The sequence below is a fragment of the Anguilla rostrata genome, chromosome 10 (genome assembly GCF_018555375.3).
Source record: "Anguilla rostrata isolate EN2019 chromosome 10, ASM1855537v3, whole genome shotgun sequence".
Taxonomy (NCBI): Eukaryota; Metazoa; Chordata; class Actinopteri; order Anguilliformes; family Anguillidae; genus Anguilla; species Anguilla rostrata.
Genome location: NC_057942.1, coordinates 17896785 through 17918536, shown reverse-complemented (window position 1 = coordinate 17918536; position 21752 = coordinate 17896785). Strand labels below are relative to the sequence as shown.

Genomic DNA, 21752 nt, shown 5'->3' with positions numbered 1-21752 from the left:
GCGAGGGTGGGGTGGGGGACTGAGGAGGGGAACGGGGGCTCACCCAAAGTAGCGTGGTTGTCCTGGTAAACGGGCCGCAGTATCTGAAAAAGAGGAAAAATCTCAGGGCCCACATATCCATAGCACCTCACTGCCCGTCATGTCTTCGCAAAGAAACTGGAAACCACAACTACTCCTGTTGAGATACGGATTACGGATGCACAATACGGAAATCCGGGGTCGAGATCAATTAGCCAGTATGTCTGGTCTTTTCACTGAGTGCGGAACAAGTGACCGCAAGTCACTTGTTTTAGTGAAAAGTTACGAAATGATGCAAAATTTGGCTATGTACAAATTCAAAACATTCAACTTGTGCCACCATTCATTTAACGTGGCAATATCATCTAGCAAAAAGGCTTGTAACAGTTTTGTACGCAATCACAATGACTACTCTTTTTAAACAATCATTGTGAGAATGCATACAACACAATTAAAAACGGAACATCCCTGTGTGAGATGACACACACGCACACACAAACACACATTCTCAGAGTCAAAGACCCAGCAAGAATCAGCTTCTCCATCTGTGTAAAAAGTGTGTATGTGGGAGTGACATACTTGCAGTGGCCATTAGAGCACACGTTTAAAAAATTAAAAAAACTTGTCCACATTCTGCACAAAGCAAAAAGACAGCTTTAAACAGACAGCATTGAGTCCAGACAGTTTTGAATCTCGGTATAGGTTTGCTTGTGACTTTTAAAAATGTTAACTTAATGTTAATAAATAATTAAGAGGCTCAGATGAATTCACGCTACTTTCTGTGCTTGACATTTTCTCTTCATTTGCAGCATCAGCGGCACATAAAATGCATCGCCTCTCGAGTGCATGATTTTGCATCATCGTGTCAGCCCATCGTATCAGCCACAATCTTTACATCAGGGGAAACCAACATGTCTCTTATTTACCATTATTGACCGATGTGGATATACCAGAGATATCTTCTTGCATCTCTAACACTGAAAATGACTTTTTCTCCCTGTACCCAAGCTACAGTGAAACTATGAGGACATTAAATGATCAGAGGACAAAACTAAAGGCATGTAGCGGAACTAACAGATTAGTTTCATTAACCCTTTGAAGAGTAGGAGTTTTGGAATGCTTTTTTATATTTGTGATCTTACACCAAAGGGTTAAAAAATGCTAATGAGGATGGACAAACCAGACTGGGGTTTATCCACTGAAGTCACTGCTAGTACCTGGCTGCCAGGGTTGATGGGGGCTAGGATTATGTAGTTGTCCCCTGATGATGATGTCACTCGCGTGCCCCGGAGCGTCTGCGTCCTGGCCTTGCAGTTGCTCTCGTCCCTCAGATCGCTCCCCAGTGGTCCCCGCCCTCCGTCGCTACCGCCGCCCCCTCCGCTGCCGCCTCCGCCGCCACCCCCATCCGTGCCGTTCACCAGCAGCCGGCGGCTCTGTCTGGGCCCCGGGGGGGTCTTCTCCCTCTTCTTACAGGGGGGCGAGGGCAGCGTGTGGCCGGTGGGTTTGTAACTCGGCCTGTGGATCAGGCCTTCGAAACCAGGCTTCACCATGGGCACCGTGCGCCACACCACCACCGTGATCTCACTGTGGCAGTTTCTGCAGGGGGGGACAGGAGACAAGCATTCGCCCGCGATAAGAGGACAGCTGGTGATGACCTCGGCCGAGGAGGCGGAGCTTGGTTTGTGAGTGACGCAGGTGAGCAAAGCTGAAAGAGCGTGCACCAGGGGCCAGTTCAAGAGGCCACTAGGAATTGGAATCCATAAGACAAAACCTTCCACACAATGCAGGCCTATACCTTGACCCCTGTTACCATCAGTGCAGAAAATACCAGTATATCGCCAATGGACCACAAACCAGCTGAGATGGGGCAAGTGGGATTAGAACCAGGAGATGGACGGGTGAGTTAAGGATAAATGAGGGCGTGAGGTGAGTTCAGGATTAATTAAGGATGGGGGACGCACCTGATGGCGTGAGCGAGGTCGACGCATTTCCACTGCTCCACGGGCTGACCGTTCAGCTGCAGGACCGTGTCCAACTGCTGCAGCCCCGCCCGGTCAGCCGGCCCACCTGTGAACGAAATTCGAAAGCCGAAAATCAACCCGAGACCCCTGCGTCTTACAGGGGTAACAAATAAATAGCATATATGCAGCGCATAACAGCTGCCAATGAACGACGACAAGGGTCAACCCATTTAATATTCAAAGACTGACAGACTGCATCCAATTAATGTATTGAAAAGGGCAGTTATTTTACTAAAGTAAGCATCGTTATTTTTAAGTTTTTAATTGAATTCCGCGAAAAGGACAACAGGCGGGCAGAAACGAAGGCGCTCAAAAGCAGACAGGCCGTCAGGCATAGGCGTGCGCGCGGGGAGCTGGGGTCTTACCCGGGTCGACAGCCTGGACCCTCACGGGGGAGTCGGAGCAAATGGTGAAGCCGTAGCCATCCTTTCCTCGGAGGATGGTCACCTGAAACGTAAAACGCGTCGTTATGGCACCGCCCTGCCACCTGCTGGGCTCCCGACGTCAACGCATCGCACGGTGCGCGGCCAACACCGAAGAACGGCGCGATCCCGCAAATTCTCTCATTAAGAGCTCGCAATTAAGAGACATGACTACAGTCCATCAACAACTGAACAAACAGAAATGCTCCAGGCCAACTGACATGAAACTGCAGGCAATGGGAAGGATGTGAATAGATTATGCAGCAGCGCATTACCTAAACATTGCCCAATAGTTGCATTTCATGTCTATGAATTCACAGTAGATTTCCAAGTCTCAGGAGTTAACCAACTTATTGAGTGTTTTTTTTTTTTTTGGTTTTACTTCTCGGCCAATCACAAATGAAAGAGGCCTCTGCTGTGAACCTGGAGTTTTAAAGCCTGCCCAGGAGTCTGCTCAATGCAGGAAGTCCCTGCAGGCTGCTGTCTGTTCCTGCCTTCCATCATTTTCTCTAGTGACAGAAAAACTGTCACTACTCACATCAGTCACGCCACAGAATCTTACAGATGCTGTGAAGGCTGACCCAAATACCCTGCTTCATTATGCTCCAGTCAACTTCACTAACATCTAAAATTTTAAAATCTTGTGTCATACTGCGCCAACCTGACCTTTGACCACCGCTGATTGACTGCTGATAGCCCCACTAAATTCTGCCCAATCTAGAAGTGTTCTGTGTGTCAATGAGGCTGGAGCATTTTAAATCGTCATAAAGCGGGGAAAAAAAATCCTGAATACTTGAGACTGGTAATTAGCAAATTAAAACAAACAGATCCTCCAGATCTGACCTGGCAGTAAAAACATGTGAAGCAATAATACTTCTTTCCAGAAAATTCTTTGGGAAAATGCCTTCAGTCCTTGAGATGAGATCGCTGAATGCTTGCTGTACATCTCTGCTCTGGGACCTCCCTGAGCATTACAGGAAGCAGCATCTGGATCTATTCAATCAGCAACGCACATCTGCGCTGTCACCGTCTTTAATGTGCGTTTGTGTTCTGTGCAGCATCACCGCGGTCACTGCATCTGTGTGGGTGTGCGTGTGCTCTGTGCGCTGTGCGCGTGTGTGCATGTGTGTGCGTACGTGTGTGCATGTGTGTGCGTGCGCGTGTGCGTGTGTGCGCGTGTGTGTGCGCTGCGCGCGTGTGTGTGTGCTGTGCCTGTGTGTGTGGGTGTGTGCGTGTGTGCATGTGTGGTGTGTGCGTGTGTGTGTGCGTGTGCTGTGCGCTGTGTGTGTGTGTGTGCGTGTGTGCTGTGCGTGTGTGTGCTGTCCCGGTGGGGCGTGTGTGTGTGTGTGATGTGGTGTTGTGTCGCGTGTGTGTGTGCTGTGCCTGTGTGTGTGTGTGTGTGTGTGTGTGTGCGTGGTGGCGTGTGTGCTGTGCGGTGCCATGTGTGTGGTGTGTGCACGTGTGCTTGTGTCTAAGAGTGCAGTATGTGCAGCACTCTGACTGGATAAATGTATATGCATCTGTGTCTGGGTACTTGCATTCATTTTCCGTTGCGCGTGCGCGTGACAACAAAGGGTGGCGATGATTAAATCCCGTTGGCTCCTGCGATCTCAGCGAAAGTCCTTCTGCCTCCGTGTTTACCCGAACTTTCGACAGTTCGATCCCGAGAGCTTCCGCCTCGAAGCGGAACGGGCCCGCCTCCCGCGCTGGTGCCTCAGGGCGTGCTTCTCCTTCGCCAGCGATCTGAGCAGGATGCGGGAGAGCCGCGCGGACAATAGCGACCGACGACGTGCGACATGGCCCTCTTGCACTTTTCCCCTCCGCTCTGTGTGCCTTTGTGTGAGCCTAAGTGCTGCCAGTAACACTGTCAAACACCACAGAGCCAGTCCTTTCCCGTAACTGTTTATGGAGACGCTGAATCAACAAACAGGTAATTACTGAGGAAAATGGAGGTATTTAGACTCACAACAATCTACTGTTGAGGCATACATCTCAGCCCAAAAATGCCGAGAGGGGAAAATCATTTCTAACCTGTCATTTTGCTACAAGAAATATTTACTGCAACATTTTATTATTTTTGTGCTTAGCAGACATTCTCATCCAGGGCAAAAGCCTTGTTTTTCCACATTTGTATTCAATTATACTGCAGAATACAGAATTTTACTGAAACAGTTTGAATTATATTGGCTGACTGAAGAGTAAATCAGCTCTTTGCCACGCTGAGATTTAAGCCCGAAACTTTCTGGTTATGAGCAGAGTTCCAAAACCACTGCTCCACACCTCTATTTGTACAAAAAATATGTCATAATTATATCATATAAAAAAAGAAATTTAAAATACAAAAAATTGAAAATGACATCATTTCAGTGAAAGAAGTTCCCTCAGGTGATTACAGGCAAATTAAATCTGAATTCAGGATCATCAGCAGGTTTCAGCTGTTTTTCAGGCGTCATCAATGTGTTCCCCAGATCTGAGAAGAAGTGGCAATGATGGAAGAGGAAGAGTCCTGCTGAGAATGCGTAGCAGAGGGAGCACGTGATGACGGCGCTGGTTCTACGGAGGTGACAGAGGTATTTTGAAAGCCTGCTGTGCCCTGGAGCACAGTCCCTTCAGCGATGCTACCCACACTCCCCCTCACCTCCACACGCAACTGAGAGATGGAGCTCCAATCTCAACGGTCCTGAGAGAGCTCTAACAGCATCAAAATAAAAAAACCAAGCAGCACGCGCTCGCATTTTAACACCCTAATTCTGCTACACAATCACTGTATCAAAGCCACCTCCCCCCCCCAAGTTTGTTGTGCTCACACATATTTGAACAAACGCGCACACTCACTCATGTACGCATGCGCGCACACACCACACATACGCATGCACACGCACGTACGCACGCATACACATGTGCAGAAACATACAGGATCACACAATCGCACACGTACACATACGGCAGTACAGGCACAAAGGCTGATGCACACGCACAAACGCAAGTACTCCTTCGCAAAAACAAAATCTGGTTCAAGCGCTGACGCAGGAGCAAACGCACACCTTTCAGATGGTACAGTGTACGTACCCCTCCTCGCTGAACTACGGTGTGCCACTGTTACACTCTAAGGACACCGCAATGCCAAAAAAAACACCAAAAAATGCCACGAAAGACGATCGGCTGGAACAATGCGACACCCTAAACCCCCATCTCCCCCTCCGCAGTCCGACCCCAGCCCCCCGGTCCCAGCAGAGCCCCGCTGTGGGACGCACCTGCGGCAGCTTGCGCTGGATGCACGCCCTGCACAGGCCGTGGATGGTGTGCATGGCTCCCGGCTGGTTCCGCGGGGGGTTTCAGGGACAGCGCGCTGGACGGTGTCTCTCCCAGCAGCTCCAGCTCTCTCTCTGGGCTTGGCACGGCCGCTCATGGGAACTCATCGCGCTCAAAGAATGGCAGGAAGCAACCTTTCACCCCCCCCAGGTCCTGGCCGGGGCTGTGTGCCTGCACTCGATAAGCCAACCGGCTTCCTGTGATCCCAGAAAGCCCCGCCATCCCGCTCCACTCATAAACACGCACGGCCAGTCGACGTTCACACCAAGACCCAATCTGGACCCCTCCCCCCAGCCCAGGCTCCCTGGTAGCAATCTCAGACTAGACTTTTCTGTTTGTTTTCTCTCCGTTTTCATTGTTTCTTTTTCTTTCTTCTACGATTTCCTGATGATGTTCAGGCCCGGCTAATGCGCCGATCGTGTGTGTGAAAAGCTTTCTTTACCACTGAAAAGTTTTCTGTTTCTCATGTGTCTTTCAATGTGGCAAATTACAGGAATGTAACTTGGGACAGGAGACAAAAAAAACAATCTACAAAAAAAAAATATATATATATATAACAGAGAAATTAATCCTACCCAAATCAGCCAGAACATTTTGAAAAGAGAACAGCTGCAACACAAAGTGAATAAAAGACTGGAGAAATGAGAAAATTCCACAGTCTGTGTGTATCGAGTAAAAATCTATTTACAAAAGTGGACCCAGATTCCTTCTAAAAACACCCTGCAGTTCTGCAAAACTTTCAGTTAAAAGAACTTCCATGATTCTGCTTTCCAAAAAGCAAAGCAATCTCCTCCTGAACTGTGAGATTAAAAGGACCTGGGGGGGGGGGGGCTGCCAAAAACACAGAGCACCTTCTCCGCTGGGCTGACCTCTCCAGAGCCAGGGCTGAGGGTAAGCCCACTGCTGAGCAGAGAAGCCTATCCACTCCTAATAGCACCCGCCACTGAGCCAGGAACCAACTCCCAGTTTCAGTCTCATACGGCATTCCTGCCCCTCAGCTTACTGTCTGCTTAAATCAATCCAGAAACAGCAGTTTGGCCGGTAGTTTGAAGTCTCTTCATTGGCTGGTAGTTTGATCGCTCAGTAAGCACCGCCTCCTGTTTCTCACTTCTTCAAAGGTCCACAGTTAGCTGTTTGCTAGCAAAGGCCACCAAAAGCAATTGGCCAGAAAAGAGTTTGGTGATCTGTCCTTCATCATCAGTCATGAAGATGAACTGAAGTAGATGAATTCAAAATATGCCAAGTCAATTCATTTATTGATGAGAAACCTGCAGCATAAAATGACAGATTGGCAATTAAATCTTTTATTTGATTAGCATGATATTTCCGTTTAATAGGCTAAATGCCACAAGGAGGTTGACAAGTCCACCTAACTTGTAGCAATACGCTCTGCTAATAGAAGCACCGGTCAGTTACTTCTGATTAATCATGACCTTGTGTAGGTAGGGCTCCAGCTAGGGACAGTGATTCAAACTCATCCGCTAACATAAAGCTGGCTAAAACTTGCTAGAATCAAATGGATTGCAGGACACCACTTTCAAAAACTGACTTTACTTTCGAAATGACAATTCAAGTCAGAAAACGAGCCTCTGTAAAAAATCCACAAATATCAATTATGAGTCACTCATGACAAGATGGACCACTGCTGCGTCTGATAATTCGGCTGAATTTAACACTGGTTCAGCAGGATGGCTTTTTCCTTGCGTTGCATTCATGGCATTAATGGCCAATATAGGTCGTACAATGCAGCTCTGGAAACAGTAGCTGTGTGTGTGTGTGTGTGTGTGCGCACGCGTGTGTGTATGTGTGTGTGTGTATATATATGCAGTTTAGCTCCATAATAAAACCCAGACTTCCTTTGTCCCCACAGCCACTTCCTTATAGAACAAATAAAGTCAGCCATTATCAAAACTGTAAAAAAAAAAATATATATATTTTTTAAAAAGGAGAGGGACGGAGGTATGGTACTGAGGAAATAACACAGACGATTTCCATACTGCTGACACATGGGTTGATGCCATTTTTCAAAACACACTGTCATTTCCCCCTCCCCCTCATACAGGAGTCAAGGAAATGACATGATGGTTTCCCGTCCATGGCAAACATTAATGAATTTAAAACAAAACTTCTATTCAACAAGATATATTTTAATTCATATCCACTAATTGTGACTGTTCTGAGATAGATTGGCGGCCTGTCCAGGGTGTATTCCTGCCTCTCACCCAAAGCACGCTGGGATAGGCCCCAGAATTGCCCTCAACCTTGCCCAGATAAGCGGGAATAGATAAATGGATGGATGGATGGATAATAGGTTGACATAAATGTAAGTTGGACCATTTTCACCAGAACCTTTTCACAGCATGAAAAGATGTCTGAATTATACTGAAAAAAACCCAACGAGTAAAACACCATTTGACCTGAACTTGACAGTAGGCCATATACAGTAAAAAAAAAAAGTTTATTTAAAAGACAGCTGGTGTAAGATTGTACATGGCCTACTGGTCAAGTTCTACCCAAGGTTTTCTGTTTCACTTTTCTAATTTTCTGACATATCAATGTTCTAATTTACACCAATGACTGAAAAGTAGGTTGGCAGAATACCTCAGGTGTTGTTTAAATGGTCAACTGAAGTTTCGTTTACTACAACTTTCAAAAAGGCTTTCACCGAAATGTTGTAAGCGCTATTCATGAGCCCACCTCTGCATTCATCAGGTAAGAGATTCATTATGGTGAATCTTCCTGCATTTAAAAAAAATATCAGATGCGTTATGTCATTCCAAAGTCTCTTTCCCTGTGTGGAGCCTCAGTGGATGAAATGTTTTGTCCTCCTTCACATTGTAATGTTCAAGGCCAACTTGACACAATGTGCACCCCTGACCTAGCCTAGCCTTCCCACATGGCGTCATCACCGTCTCCCGGCAACGCTGCCAACAAAATGAGCTAATGTTTAACCACTCTGAAGGCTTCATATAGCATTCGTTCCTTGTTACAATGAGCCTTCGTGCTCCAAGAGCGCATTAGCTGCCCTGCAAAAGGTTCCTTGTTTAACTAAAGAAAGGGCTGGCATTCAGAATACACTTTCAGCATGTTGGGAAATGCTGGCTGGAGCGCAAAAGAATCTCACAAATTTTTCAAAACGGTGAAACGGCAAAATCCGGCACATTTATGACGTGCGCTTCGAAACAATTCAAACGAAAACGACTGCTGACAAAAGTTGTTGACAAAAACAAACCACGGACCACTAGATGGTGTCTTAAAATGACAAACCTCTAAGAAACAGAGGAGAACATTTCCTCCAAGAACTTCTTAAAGAACTTTTAAGACTTTTAAAAAGTATCCGGTACAATTTTGACACCGTGTGACGCGGGCGATGCCGACTGGCTGTGGGCTGAGGGGAGGACATCGGCGCGTACGTGACCGTCGCCTCCGCCGATCGCCTCGCATCCGTTTCTCGGTACTGCAATCGTCTGTCAGCAAAGTTTCCCGGTCGCACAAAACCTCGAAGGAGGAAGGAAAGGCAGAGAGCGATTCCGCCCGACCGGCTCCCACGCTGCGCTCGCAGACCAGCGGTCAGGGACCAGACGCGACGCTCATGAGCCACGGCGAGCCGGAACCGAGCGGAAACGCATCACCATCGCCCCGGTCGCCGCTGCCGCCTCGCGCACGGGCCTTTCCCAGCTTCGCCTGGGGCTGAAATCCTGTGTGTGTGTGTGTGTGTGTGTGCACGTGCGTGTGTGTGTGTGTGGGTGTGTGTGGCGTGTGTGTTTGTGTGTGTGGGTGTGTGTGCACATGCGTGCTGTGGTGTGGTGATGAGTTGTGTAGTTGCGTGCGTGTATGTGTGTGTATTGTGTGTATAGCTGTGTGTGTGTGTGTGTGTGGCTGTAGCTGTGGCTGTGTATGGATGAGTGTGTGCGCACCTGTGAGTTTGAGTATATGCATGTATGTGAGTGTGCTTGCATGCGTGCGTGACAGAAAGGGAGGGTGAAGTGAGAGAGCAAGGAGACAGACAGTGAGAGGAGAGCGAGTTGAATTAGAGTTACAAGTGTCAGAACGAGAGGAAAACTGAAAGCAAAACACGATGTAAAATGGAGAAGGTGTAAAAACTACAGTGTTGAGGAACGAAGGGGTCTCTCCATTAGAGAGTGAGTGTGCAGGAAGAGGCGATGGTGAAAAACACCTGTTTGCTACTGCATCTACTTAACAGCTCAAACCCCTTTGCATTTAAACCCTGCACTGACACCAAATTCTCTCAGATCCACCTTGCAACATTCAAGAAATAAAATGACAGATGCTCAGCGCTACCCCAGCATAATGCATCGCCATCATGTTCAGCAGAATTAATTTAATTATCGCCTCGCGGTTACATCACAAGGGAAAAAGTGACATTAAATTACAACGAGACACATTTCTGGACAGAATTGAACGAACAAAGTGCACCACCATGCAGTTCACCTAAACACACCCAGATCAATACAAACACGCAGACACAAAGGCGTGCACCGACCACAGACGAGCAAGCGTGCTCAGAGAACGCAGAGAGGGAAAACGCGCGCGCACGCATCGCGCAGCGCGAACACGCGTGGCGCGGAACGGCGGCGGAGACGGGTACTCACCGTTAAGCACTGCATGTTCTCGGGGCTGGCGGCCTTCGGCGCGGCACCATGGCTCGACAGAGCGGCTTCTGAAAGGAAGATGAAAGAGTCGCGAGCTGAAACGCTCCCCTCGCAAAACATCTCAGAGCGTAAACGCAGTCCGCCTCAGGTCACCCGGCCAACGTCCTCAGAGCTGACGCCGCAAGTCACGGTCCTCGAGGGACGGCGTCGTCTCAACGAACGCGGCGAACGGTTTCCCCCGCGAGCACGCCTGACGTCCAAGAACGGTCCTCAGAGCGTGAACGCACCGCGCAGTCCCGGCCGGCGTGACGCCCCACCGCACGCCAACGGTCCTCAGAGCGTGAACGCGGCGCGGTCCCCGGCCCTGACGCCCAAACGCATCTCAGTGCGTAAACGCAGTGCGGTCACGCTCCTTCAAACACACGATAAAAACAAAGCAAAGGAACAGACTTCTCAGAGTAAGCGTACTGCTTCAGGCTGATGAGTGTGGAGAATGCCAGCAGTACAGAGACTGGAAACTGGAGAAGGCCAGCAGTTCGCTCCAAATAGGTCAGAGCGCTCCGGACACACCTCTCCCAGTCCCATGGTCCAGAGAGGATAGGGCCCAAAGCACCTCCTCTCACTCCATTATCCCCCCCAGATGCACACATTCCTGTAAGGTTACCATAGATACAACCGCTCTCCAGGGCAACAATGTCTTTTTAATCATTGGGCATAGAGGCACCATTCAGCTGGGAGACAATGCTGCTGGCTTCTACCTCACATTCTACAGAGCGCCGTGTTGGAAACACCCTTCCCCCCCCCCCCCCCTCCTCCTTTGCCCCTCAGATAACATTCCATCTCGCCAGCGCTCAGATTGGGACGCGCAAGCTCTCCCTCGCTCTACTTCCCTAACCCATTCACCCTCTCACCCTCATGCACAGCCACTTCCATTTGCTAACTGGCGAGGACTCCTTCACTGTGTCAACTGCTGCATGTACTGCAGCGCCAAAAAGTGGCACCCCTGCCGTACTTATGCAGTAGCATCGTAGCCGTGACAAATGAAGAAATTCTCGAATCTTGAAGCCAGGACTGTCATGAAGAAGGGAAAGTTTTTGCACAAGGAAAAAGAGATTCTCATACGTGGAAGTGAACCAGGAAGTGTAAATGAGGGAGCGTAGACTGCAGCATGAGCAGTGAGAGATCCTGTCATGAGGCTATTCAGAGGGGGTTAAAACAAACCGAAGTAGGTGTATATTGGGACCAAACTGGAAGCAATTTGTTTACATTACACAGCCTGACTTCACCCTATTTCAATAACCCTGCTTTGAACACAGGAAGCGTAGAACACAGCTACACGGGCAATATGAATTTTCCCCGGGAACCGAGGTGTGTCGTTATGTCGTAAACGAAAGAGATTAAGGAGGACAGACTCCACGGCGACGGGGCCGACTTTCAGACCGAACCGAGAGGGATCGCCCGCTGTGTGCACATCACCATTCAGCCTCCCGCCGTTCAGGAATAAACATCTCCTGACTCGGAGAACAATAAGAAATAAAGCAACGGCAACAAAATGCATATTTAACCTCTCACCGCCGGCCCCCCTCCCTCCTTCGCCGCCACCTCTGCAGTTTAAACAAACACTGGAAAGAGACACGGCGAGAGTGCACGAGAGCGATAGAGAGGAGAGAGGGCCGGAGGGAGAGACGGAGAGATACTCGGAGAGAAACGATTAAGAAAGAAGAGGAGAATGTGGTGAGCACAGATGAGTCCGCATTTAAGAAATGCCTTCATTAGTGAAAGTTTAGTCCAGAGGGCAAACTCCAGAGCTTCGCTTCTCCCACACACAGATGGCCATTCTTCTGACATCCAAACCTTCTGTGGGCTTAGCCGCACCATGCTATAATTACAGCACAAGCGATTTCCATACTTAGGGATAAAAACTCTGAACGAGATGTAAATTCAAGTTTTAATTGTTCAAAATGAATCTTCAAGGCCAGGCACAGCTCTAGCAGTTGCCACCCATGAATGTACAAGTTCCTTTTCAGGAATATCTTTCGTATTTTCATATTTCTCCATTTTATAAATTGCCTATGATACACAAATGTTAGATTTCTATACAAAACGAAGACTTTCTAGGGTCTACATATCAGAACTTAGGTAATACAGTGACAACTTAAATAAAAATGCATTCACTGCACGAAATGGCAGCACATCTTGTATAGACCCATAATAAAACCACATGATTTATAACCATCACTGTGTAAAATAGCTTTGCAGCCAGGAATGGATGTTGGACAAAGGCAACGGAAATGACATCTTTTATATGAGGTAGTGCTCCCCTGCTTCTCTTCTGACAGAGTGGTCATTTTATATGGAGTTCGGTAACAGCTGGTGTAGCCGGTGTCGATAAAGATGCATGACAAAAGCAATGTCGTTGGATTGCGATTACTTTTGCCTGACTAGCGTTAGCTGAAGAAGGCAGCCACCAGCCTTATGAGCAGCAATTCATCACAATTTCCAGAGAAGTCCCAGCGCCGACCTCCTCGCAATCCCGATTCGGGAATGGGATCAGAGACCGGGACGCGACGCCAAATCGTAAACGCAGAAAAAAAAGGGGGAACGTGGACATCGAATGAGTCCCCGCTGCAAAACCAGGTTTTTAGGTCAAGACGCATCTGGACAGGGACTGGGACCTCCGGTCTCCCCCCTTGAGTCAGAGCTGTCAGTCAGCCAGATCCACACGTCCCGTCCCATCACATCACATCACCCGCTAGTGGAGTTCCACGCAGCAGCACGGGGGGGGAAGACAACAAGCATTGTCACACGACATCCTCACCTTTACGGAATGGTACCGTAGTTCTGCCGCTGAGACCAAGGAGGCAAAGTTGGAGTCAACTGGCAAAAATGCTAAAATGAGCCTCTAAGGCCCAAATTACCAGTATTTTTGAGGGAATAAAATTTTCAAGGCCACGCCCACAAGAATCCCTCCTCAGGGTGAGGGAACACCTCCTCTGGAGCTTTTAAATGTTGGAAGTGGGCAGTGTGGTGACCATAGCTGTAACCCCCACAATCACAATGCATGTTGGTATTATGGTGGACTAACGGCTGTGCTACCCATGGCCCACACTCTTTCAGCCATAGGTAGCATAGCTACAATGCACAACGCATTCGTAGCGGCCACACCGCAAAGAGTGAGTTCGCGTGGACCGCACAGAGGTATTCACAAGTCGCTGTGAGGTGATCGATGTTCAAGTACGCGTTCAAGTGTATCAGGTGATGGGGAACCCCCAGTTTTGCATATGTGGTTTTAACAGTTGTCAGGAAGAGACAAGTAATGTCCTTCTGTGGAGTGGATTTAAAACTCATTGAAGAATCAAGCTCCAAGCATCACAGTGGAACACTGGAAGAGACAGGAAGTTCAAACCGTTTAATGCCCTGAACATAAACCTGAAGGTTCAACCCCCCCCCCCCACCCCCACCCCGAACCATACTGATCACTGACCCCTCTACTTCAGAGGTGGGTAACAAGGGCCATATCTGGTTCTGGTTTTCATGTCAACTTCTGGCCTTAATTAAATAATTAGCCACAACATTTATGCCATCTGACATTGACAGCTGTGGGTCCTCCTGTGCCAAGGGCTGGCAGGAGAGCATTCTGGGATGGCAGAAAAGGACGCCTCTCAGCTGTAAACGCGAGGAGGGGGATGAAGGAATGAGGAATAAACAATGCCATTTTCTACTGCTGAATAGAAAAGCACATTCCTTTCCCATGCATTCATTAAATGCATATTATTTTCCTTTCCTGTTTATCGTCAAATGGGTGTACCAAATATGGTAACTCTACCATGTTAAGCTTCCTAAGCATACAGACAACAGAACAGTGTGTACACACAAATGGATAATGACTGTGCAAGAACAGAACTAAAAAAAGTGCATTTGACAAAACGCCAATTGTGATGTTTATTGGGCAATCGAAGTCTACATTTCGACCACAAAGGTCTTCATTAGGGAAGGTGAACGTCACAGAAGTATAAATGAACCAGGCTATCCTTTGTCTTCCAACAACAACAACCACAACAACAACAGCATATTGTATTTATATGGTGCTTGTCTCATGATCTCAAAGCACTTCACAGTCCCATCTGAAAGACATACATAATACATGTAGTCTGTACACAGTTCATACCAAATATATATCAGTATAGCATCCATACAGTCTTCCTATGCTAACTTGACCTTTTCCTCATAGTATACAGATTACTACACAGATAACCAGAAGAACAGGTAACCATGACGTTGATATTAAAGGGGAATTGCACTTCATAACACATCTGCTTCTCATGACTGATATTGTCCTTCTAATGAATGTGTCACCCTTCATTTTTCGATTAGTTGTTTCATTTTAAATGTCTAACGTTAGAAAGAAAGACCTATTATTTGTTTAGCGCAAGTCCACATAGTAGTACGGTTTCTGGTTTTTTTTTCTTCTTCAATTTCGTTTCGCGGCAAAATAGAGAAGAAGCGAAGCAAAACATTCCGTTAACTTAGCGTTGAAATCAAACAAACTTTTTAACATTCTTTTGTTTGATGCGATATCGGTGTAATAATGAGGTGCATTGTACCCGTTTGGTATAATGCCCCCGTTAAACTTGCCTTGAAAGCACATTTTCATAGTTTTCCACGTGATGCAACTCTGTGTCAGACAAGGCTTTATGTAGACACCCCAACATAACAGCCGAAGAAGTTTGCAAACGAGGACTAATGCAGCGACCACTTGAAGCCACCGACTACCAAGGCGACCGTCTGAAGCCTGGAGCTGTACCCACTGTTTTCTCATCGTTGGTCGAACCGCTCGAGGTAGGTACTAAGTGGGCTGGCTACTGTTATCACGTCTGTCTGTGATACATAGGATGTCTAGGGTAACAGTTAGACAGCTTTCTGGCTGTTGTTATAAGGTTGCCACCATCCATTCATTTCGTCCTCAGACATTTTCGGTTTCGCTAGCGAGTGGTAATACAACACTATTTCTACGACCAACCTAATGTTATTGTCTGCAGGTACGCCCACATCAGAAGTCGCACAATGATATGCATCCTCGAGATCGACACTAAACTGCCTGCGTCTACTTCCTGCATTTGTAAAGGAAAACAACAAAACAGCATAAAATATTAACATAATGGAATAACTCATCGAAAAATGAATGGCGACACATTCATTAGAAGGACAATATCAGTCATGAGAAGCAGAAGTGTTATGAAGTGCAATTCCTCTTTTTGTGGCCACCTCAGCTTTAAAAGAAAATTCCACCCAGCTTGGTTTTTTGTTACTTTAGAATGACAGTTGCTTTGCCCCGCTAATCCCCTGCCAAGTCCATAAATGGTCTGAAATTGTTGAGCTGAACAGAGGAAATTGAGAAAGATTTGAAGGGTCGATTTCCTGATGATCTCGCACCGAAGAAGTGAAGAAGTGATGACCTACTGCCCTCTCCAGCGGGTAGAACATAGGTCAAGTTCGAGGAGCCGTCGAAGACCACGTTGCACAGATTATTATCAACAGAGTAAGTTTCTGAGTGCAATTCAGTGTTATCAAAATCAGAGACACATGGGGTGTAGTGGACATGTCTCAGGACGTCGCACTACAGCCTCTCATCCTTGCACTCTTCCACTCTAAATTAGGTCTGTATTAATCCAATCAAATCTCACTTTCACTCTGTCCATTCTGTTGAGAGTCTGTCAGGAACCAATCATCTCTCACTTTTGTCACATCCCAAACACAGCTCATTGGGGGGAACCAATAAACTCGTTAACTTGGTCTGCACTGACACAACTCCCAAATGCAACTTTGTTGGGAACCAAGTACAGCTCTCTTTTGCACTACCCACCTTAACTCACCTCCGTAGCAAATCAATAAACTCTCACCTTCCACAGACCTTTCAAATGTAACTCTGTGGGGAACCAATAACCTTTCTCCACTTGCCAGCAATTTTAACTTGACTCAGCAGGGACTCAATCACATCTCGCTTTTATTGTACAGATTCCAGTACTCATAGGCTTAGATTCTTTTTTTAGAGGTTCGGGGAAGGACTCTATAGCTTGCACATGACACGTTCAAGCTTGAGACACGACCTGGTCCTGCCGTAGTTGCTCCAGCGTTCCGATGCCGCAGGACATTGGCGAGAGAAGACCGGAGCTGGCGATCCCACAGTACCCTGCGACTTGTGTAAGACGGTCACCAGCTCGCGAGCAGGTCCAAATGTAGGACAGGCAGCGCTCCTTGTGCCGGCCGTGGGCGGCGAAGCGGATAAGTTTAGACTGCTTTTTATTTTTTTTACGCTCGTCACCCATGACGGAAAAAACGTTTTGCCCAGTAGCCGCAGTGCCACCCGCCGCGCGACCGAGCTCTCAGACAAAAGCTGGACCGCACAGGCGCCCAGCTGAGACGCGGCCGAGCCCGCGCCTTTCCCCAGCGGCATCTCTTCCCCTTCCCCTGCCTTCCTCTTCCCCTCCACTGCACCATTGTTTTTTACATTATTAATGTCCTTTTCCTTAGCCCAGCCTTCCGTATAACTCTGTATTATGTAATTGCAGTGCATTCTGTTCAGTGTTCTGAGGTAACTTTTTTAAGAGCGGCGCATTAATAAATTAGATGTATGGATCGACTCGTTGGGCTGACAGTCTGGTTGATGTGGTCTACCCTGCCAAATCCGATTCCCTCGGCTCTGGTTTAAACTGGGTCAGGGCGGTTCCGCCTCCTTTTCCCACTTCCTGTGACAGTCCGGACTCGCCCAAGTTCCAGAAACTATCCTGGGGTGGAGCGGGAGTGAACTGCATCCACGTGGGCCGTCCCTGGCACACACAGGAGGGTCACTTCATATGCCCAAGAGACAAACAACAAATATCAATCTGCGCACAAAACGAACAAGGCCCAGTTTCCCAGTGTGTGCATGCCGCATGCGTGTGTACGTGCGTGTATGTGAGTCAGTAAATGAGTGTATGCAAGTGTGTGTGTGTGTGTGTGTGTGTGTGTCTGTGTGTGTGGAGGAATGACATTTCTTACATTATGCCCGCATGCACGACTGTGCAGTATGCATGCATGTTCTTTCCATCTCAAAACAGAAAAGCAAAAAAATAAATAAATAAATAAAAACTCACGGTTTACCAAGCCCCAAGTTCATTATATAACAAAATCAAGAGCACATGCCTGCTGTCTGGCTGATTTTTAATACAAGGCATATTCTTATAGGGAAAACTGGGGAGATCTGGGTTGCAGGAGAGGTGGAGAGGCAGCTACACCATCAGCTGAATCTCTGCCTGGTCAAATGACTTCTTTTTTCACTATTTCAGGAAGGCTGTTCACCAGGTCAGAGGTCAGAGGTCACCTATTTTGTCTGTCAGGAAGACAGCTACCTGTCCAGGGTTTACTGTGCGCTTGTAAACGGCTGTTTCGGGTTCCTGTTTTCAGATGAACATGGTGGCCTCTAACCTTGCTTGTTCCTTTCTCTAGAGCTGTGTTACTCTCTGCTCTGCTTACCACAAGCCTACTATGCAGTGCCAGCATATCTTGTGTAAGTTCATCTTCAGGGACTGACAATAATTTGTTTGCCCCATTGCTGGCAACATTAAAAGTTAGCACTGGGCAAATGAAGCCAGTCTGTAACAGTATTGGACTTCTCTGCAATTGACCTGGATTTTTCCTGTGACCTAATCAGATTTAGAGAGGTACAGCACCATTCTTCTTCACTTATCTGTGAGTCGCTCTGGATAAATACAAATGTAAATTAGCTTCTCTAATTGGGCAGCTAACGACTCAGCCTGAGATTTTCAAAGGCTCTGCCTCACTCAGGATGCCAATAGTGTGGATGTTAAATAGACTGCACAGTCTAAGCTCATTTGTTTACCGGAGTCCCCATTAGCCGTCGCCTGGCAGCATATTCATTCTAAATTCCGTCAAGCTCGTTCGCTCCGAAAAACCGACTCCGGTAACTTGAGCTCAGTTTTGTCTGCAACCTCATCGTTTTTGTCATGGCAGTGTTGTAAACTTAAGCGATGGAATCCTGAACTAGAAAGCTCTGCATAGCCCAGTAAATGCACTACCTATGAAACCCAACGCACAAATAAGGCAATTAACAGGGAAAGCAAATGAGAAAAAAAGTTTGTTCATGGTGATATTATGCACCACATACTACACTGAATCAGTCTGCACATTACCATAAGTCCTACTAATGAGAGAGCAGCAGAGTTCAGAAGCACATGCAAGTTACATAAAGTACAGGACAGAAAGTCACTACACCCCAAGGGTATTCTAGAAGAGTTTGGTTTGTGTCCTTTGTTGTGCCATGTGGACAGTGAGAGCCATGCTTTGAAACCCAGAGCAGACCTATCAACGCCCACCATCTAAAGCATCTCAAAATGAGGGAAGCCACACTATTTCTGTCAAAACATCAAATGTCACAGAAGTAACCAGTCATTCCTTCGGAACATAACCATATTCATGTCTTGGGCTCTGAATTTGCTGTACTGCATTTGCAAACACGCAGAACACACGGGCCATATCTCCACTCTTGTGAGACCAACAGTGCTGCTGCAACAGCGCTGCTGACATTCAAAGAAAAACCACAGATGGAGATTTCCCAAAAGAAGCTTTACCAGCAGTGTGCAGACATATGATTCTCTATTCAATGTTTTCATCTCATATATTCTGCTTATTTAATATTTATACCTTGAAATACAGGTATTGGTCCTCAGGACATTTCTTAAATACATACATACAGAATGCACATTTGTATTTTTAATTTCAGTACTGAAACTTGCTATTTTCAAAACAGTTTTTGTTCATTTAGTGTTATTTTATAGTATTTGTTTGCATTTTGTGTATTATTGCTTCTATAAACATGTATTGAAGGAGTCACAGTGAGTCTATTCTTCATATTAACACTGCCATACTCCTAAAAAAAAAGCCATTGTTCTTACACATGCAGGATTTTATCTTGAGGTATTTTATGCATTTCACAGCACACTCACCCCACAGCTGTAGGTCCCTCATAGACATCAATCAAAGAAATCAATGAGGAATCATTAAACTAGTTAACCCTGGGCATGAACTACGCAATGCAAGCTGGGCTTACTGCCAAAGAAAGTCAATTGCCATTTAATACAGTAAGATTCAATATGGTGCACTTCTTTTTGGTGCCACCTGGTGGGCTGCTAGGGAATTGCTGAACATGATGAAGTGGTGGGTGCATATTTAATCGACACCAGGTATTGGATGAGCTGGGTACCAGTTTGAGAGGCAGACTTCCAACCATTTGTTCGAATCCTGAGTGCTACATTGCTATTCTGCCCCGGATCAAAGCATTTTAACACTATTTAAAAAAAATAAGCTTCATAAACTGAAATATAAACATCAAGCACGATCAATGTTTACAAAAAATTTGCCACAGTAATAACGTGAAAGACAATTTTTTTAAATAAAGTGCTACAACGAACTACCAACAATTCTGGGAACTATTCCAGAGAAAAAGAATCAGCACTAAACTGATATCCTGAGGGCAAAACAGACAGCGGATGTAAAAACTTAAAACTTCATCTGGAAAAAAATAAGTCGATATCAAATTAATACAAGCAATTTCTTGGCACCAGACGATGCTGTTTGAACCTGAGGTTCAAAATGAGAGAGGAAACTGTTAGGGCACCAGAATAGAATAGTCTTCCTGGTTTTATTAGAGCCTTGGTGTATTCTTTTGAATCATGTTTAAAGTTTTTATTTTTAAACTTTAGACAATCATAGGCATTTTTATTTTTTTCTTCCTAAAAATAAATTTTTACTTCCTTAATTCCAATTTTACACATGGTACTTATTTTTTGTGTTCAGCTTTAACTCCATTACAAATAAAGTCATTACTGTTATTAGTGTTCTGGTTTGCATGAAGAACCACGAACCAGTGGAGGCACTGCAACGTTACCCCCAGGATCATTAAAGTTTTAAGTACTAAATATGCAGCATATCAAATCAAAACCAAACTGAGACCTAGAAACAGTGTGATCCATTTTCTTGTCCTTTTCAATGCAGTATTTGATATAAACTGAGTGTAATTAAAAATAGTCCAGACAATCTATCCAGCTGTCCATTTTTACATCTGACACAGATCTCAAAAACTAAGCAAACTGGAAAAAAAGCAATTAATTTTCAAATGAACCCTCGGTTCAAAGAAAACATACACCGAGTAAGTAACTATGAATAAAGTTGAAACATTTCATATCAGCACATGTCCAGCAGGCATAAAAACACCCCAGCCAGTTTTCATCCGAAAAGAAAGAGTGTGAACTGAGACAGCTAGGTCAGCTTCAGGGAAATTCTCAATTTATTTTGGAAACGGCCGAACGGACTTCAGAGCCTCCTTCAGCCCGGAGAGGATCACACTGAGAGAAACCCTTCCACACCCAAATTAATAAACGTTTCCAGTCCTGGGGTCGTGTGAGAGGCCACGGTTTGCCTCGAGTCTTGACAGATGCAGAGGGAAGGATTTGCGAGTGAAAGACATTGCCTTGGTTATTTAAAAAGAGAGAAGCCTGATTATTACGACAGGGGCGATATTGATCGCGGGCTCCCCTGCTTCCTTGACTGGAACTTATGGTAGGCCGGGGGGGGACCGGGAAACAGCGCGCAAAGCCAAGGTTAAAAGCTTCCATTTCAGAGAGAGACGAGGAGTATCAAATGTAGAGGTTCCTCCCCTTGAACAAATTTCTGCCCTTATCGAAGAGCAAATATTGGATCTGTGCCATTACCGGTGGCATTTTATCAACGAGCATCGAGCGTCGGCCTGAGAAGGGATGAGGTTTCACCGAATGCCCTCTAGGCAGGTGCGCCCGCCCACCCCCGACCTTCCCCCCCGCCGGGAAATTCGCACGCCCCATCAGCACCGCGATAATGTAACAACAGCCCCCTAGACAGAGTCAGAATGTGAAATAGTAATTAAATAATGAGACATCCATATCTCCACCTCCCCACCTTAACCGACAAAATAAAGCTGTCAGCAGATAACAGGAAGACAGTCACGGTACAATTCTCATTTCCTGCTGAAATACTTGAAAAGAGTGACTGACACACTTGGATAAAAATTCTGTTTTCAGCAATGTGGTAAATGAAATGATAATTACAAAGAAAAAAAAACACATTAAAAACACAGTCAAACCAGATCCACCACAGAACAACAAAATGAAAATTTAAATTTATGCAAAACTGCTCCAGGGTTAACTGCTAAGAGAGTCGCAAACATAACTATGCTGCTACCTTGAACAGTCCCCTGTTACTTTCAGTCAGGAAGCTAAGACTCCAAATTACAGACTCCCTATTACAGACCGAAACTGCTCACCAAATGGAGCTCG

The 21752-nt window shown here is 46.3% G+C and overlaps 1 protein-coding gene across 3 annotated transcripts in view; it reads right to left on the bottom strand.

Moving 5' to 3' along the window:
- LOC135265185 (regulator of G-protein signaling 3-like) overlaps positions 1-21752 on the bottom strand; it is a 126642-nt gene that overhangs the window by 79662 nt on the left and 25228 nt on the right. For 2 of the 3 annotated variants that reach the window (XM_064354568.1, XM_064354569.1), the window contains 5 exons: positions 10387-10454; positions 2405-2486; positions 1980-2085; positions 1236-1614; positions 44-83 (listed from right to left, as the gene is read on the bottom strand). In XM_064354568.1, the coding sequence (XP_064210638.1) occupies positions 44-83; positions 1236-1614; positions 1980-2085; positions 2405-2486; positions 10387-10454 (675 nt within the window). Of the gene's footprint in view, positions 1-43; positions 84-1235; positions 1615-1979; positions 2086-2404; positions 2487-5715; positions 5866-10386; positions 10455-21752 lie in introns of those variants that run through there. The other variant, XM_064354570.1, reaches the window with a different exon arrangement.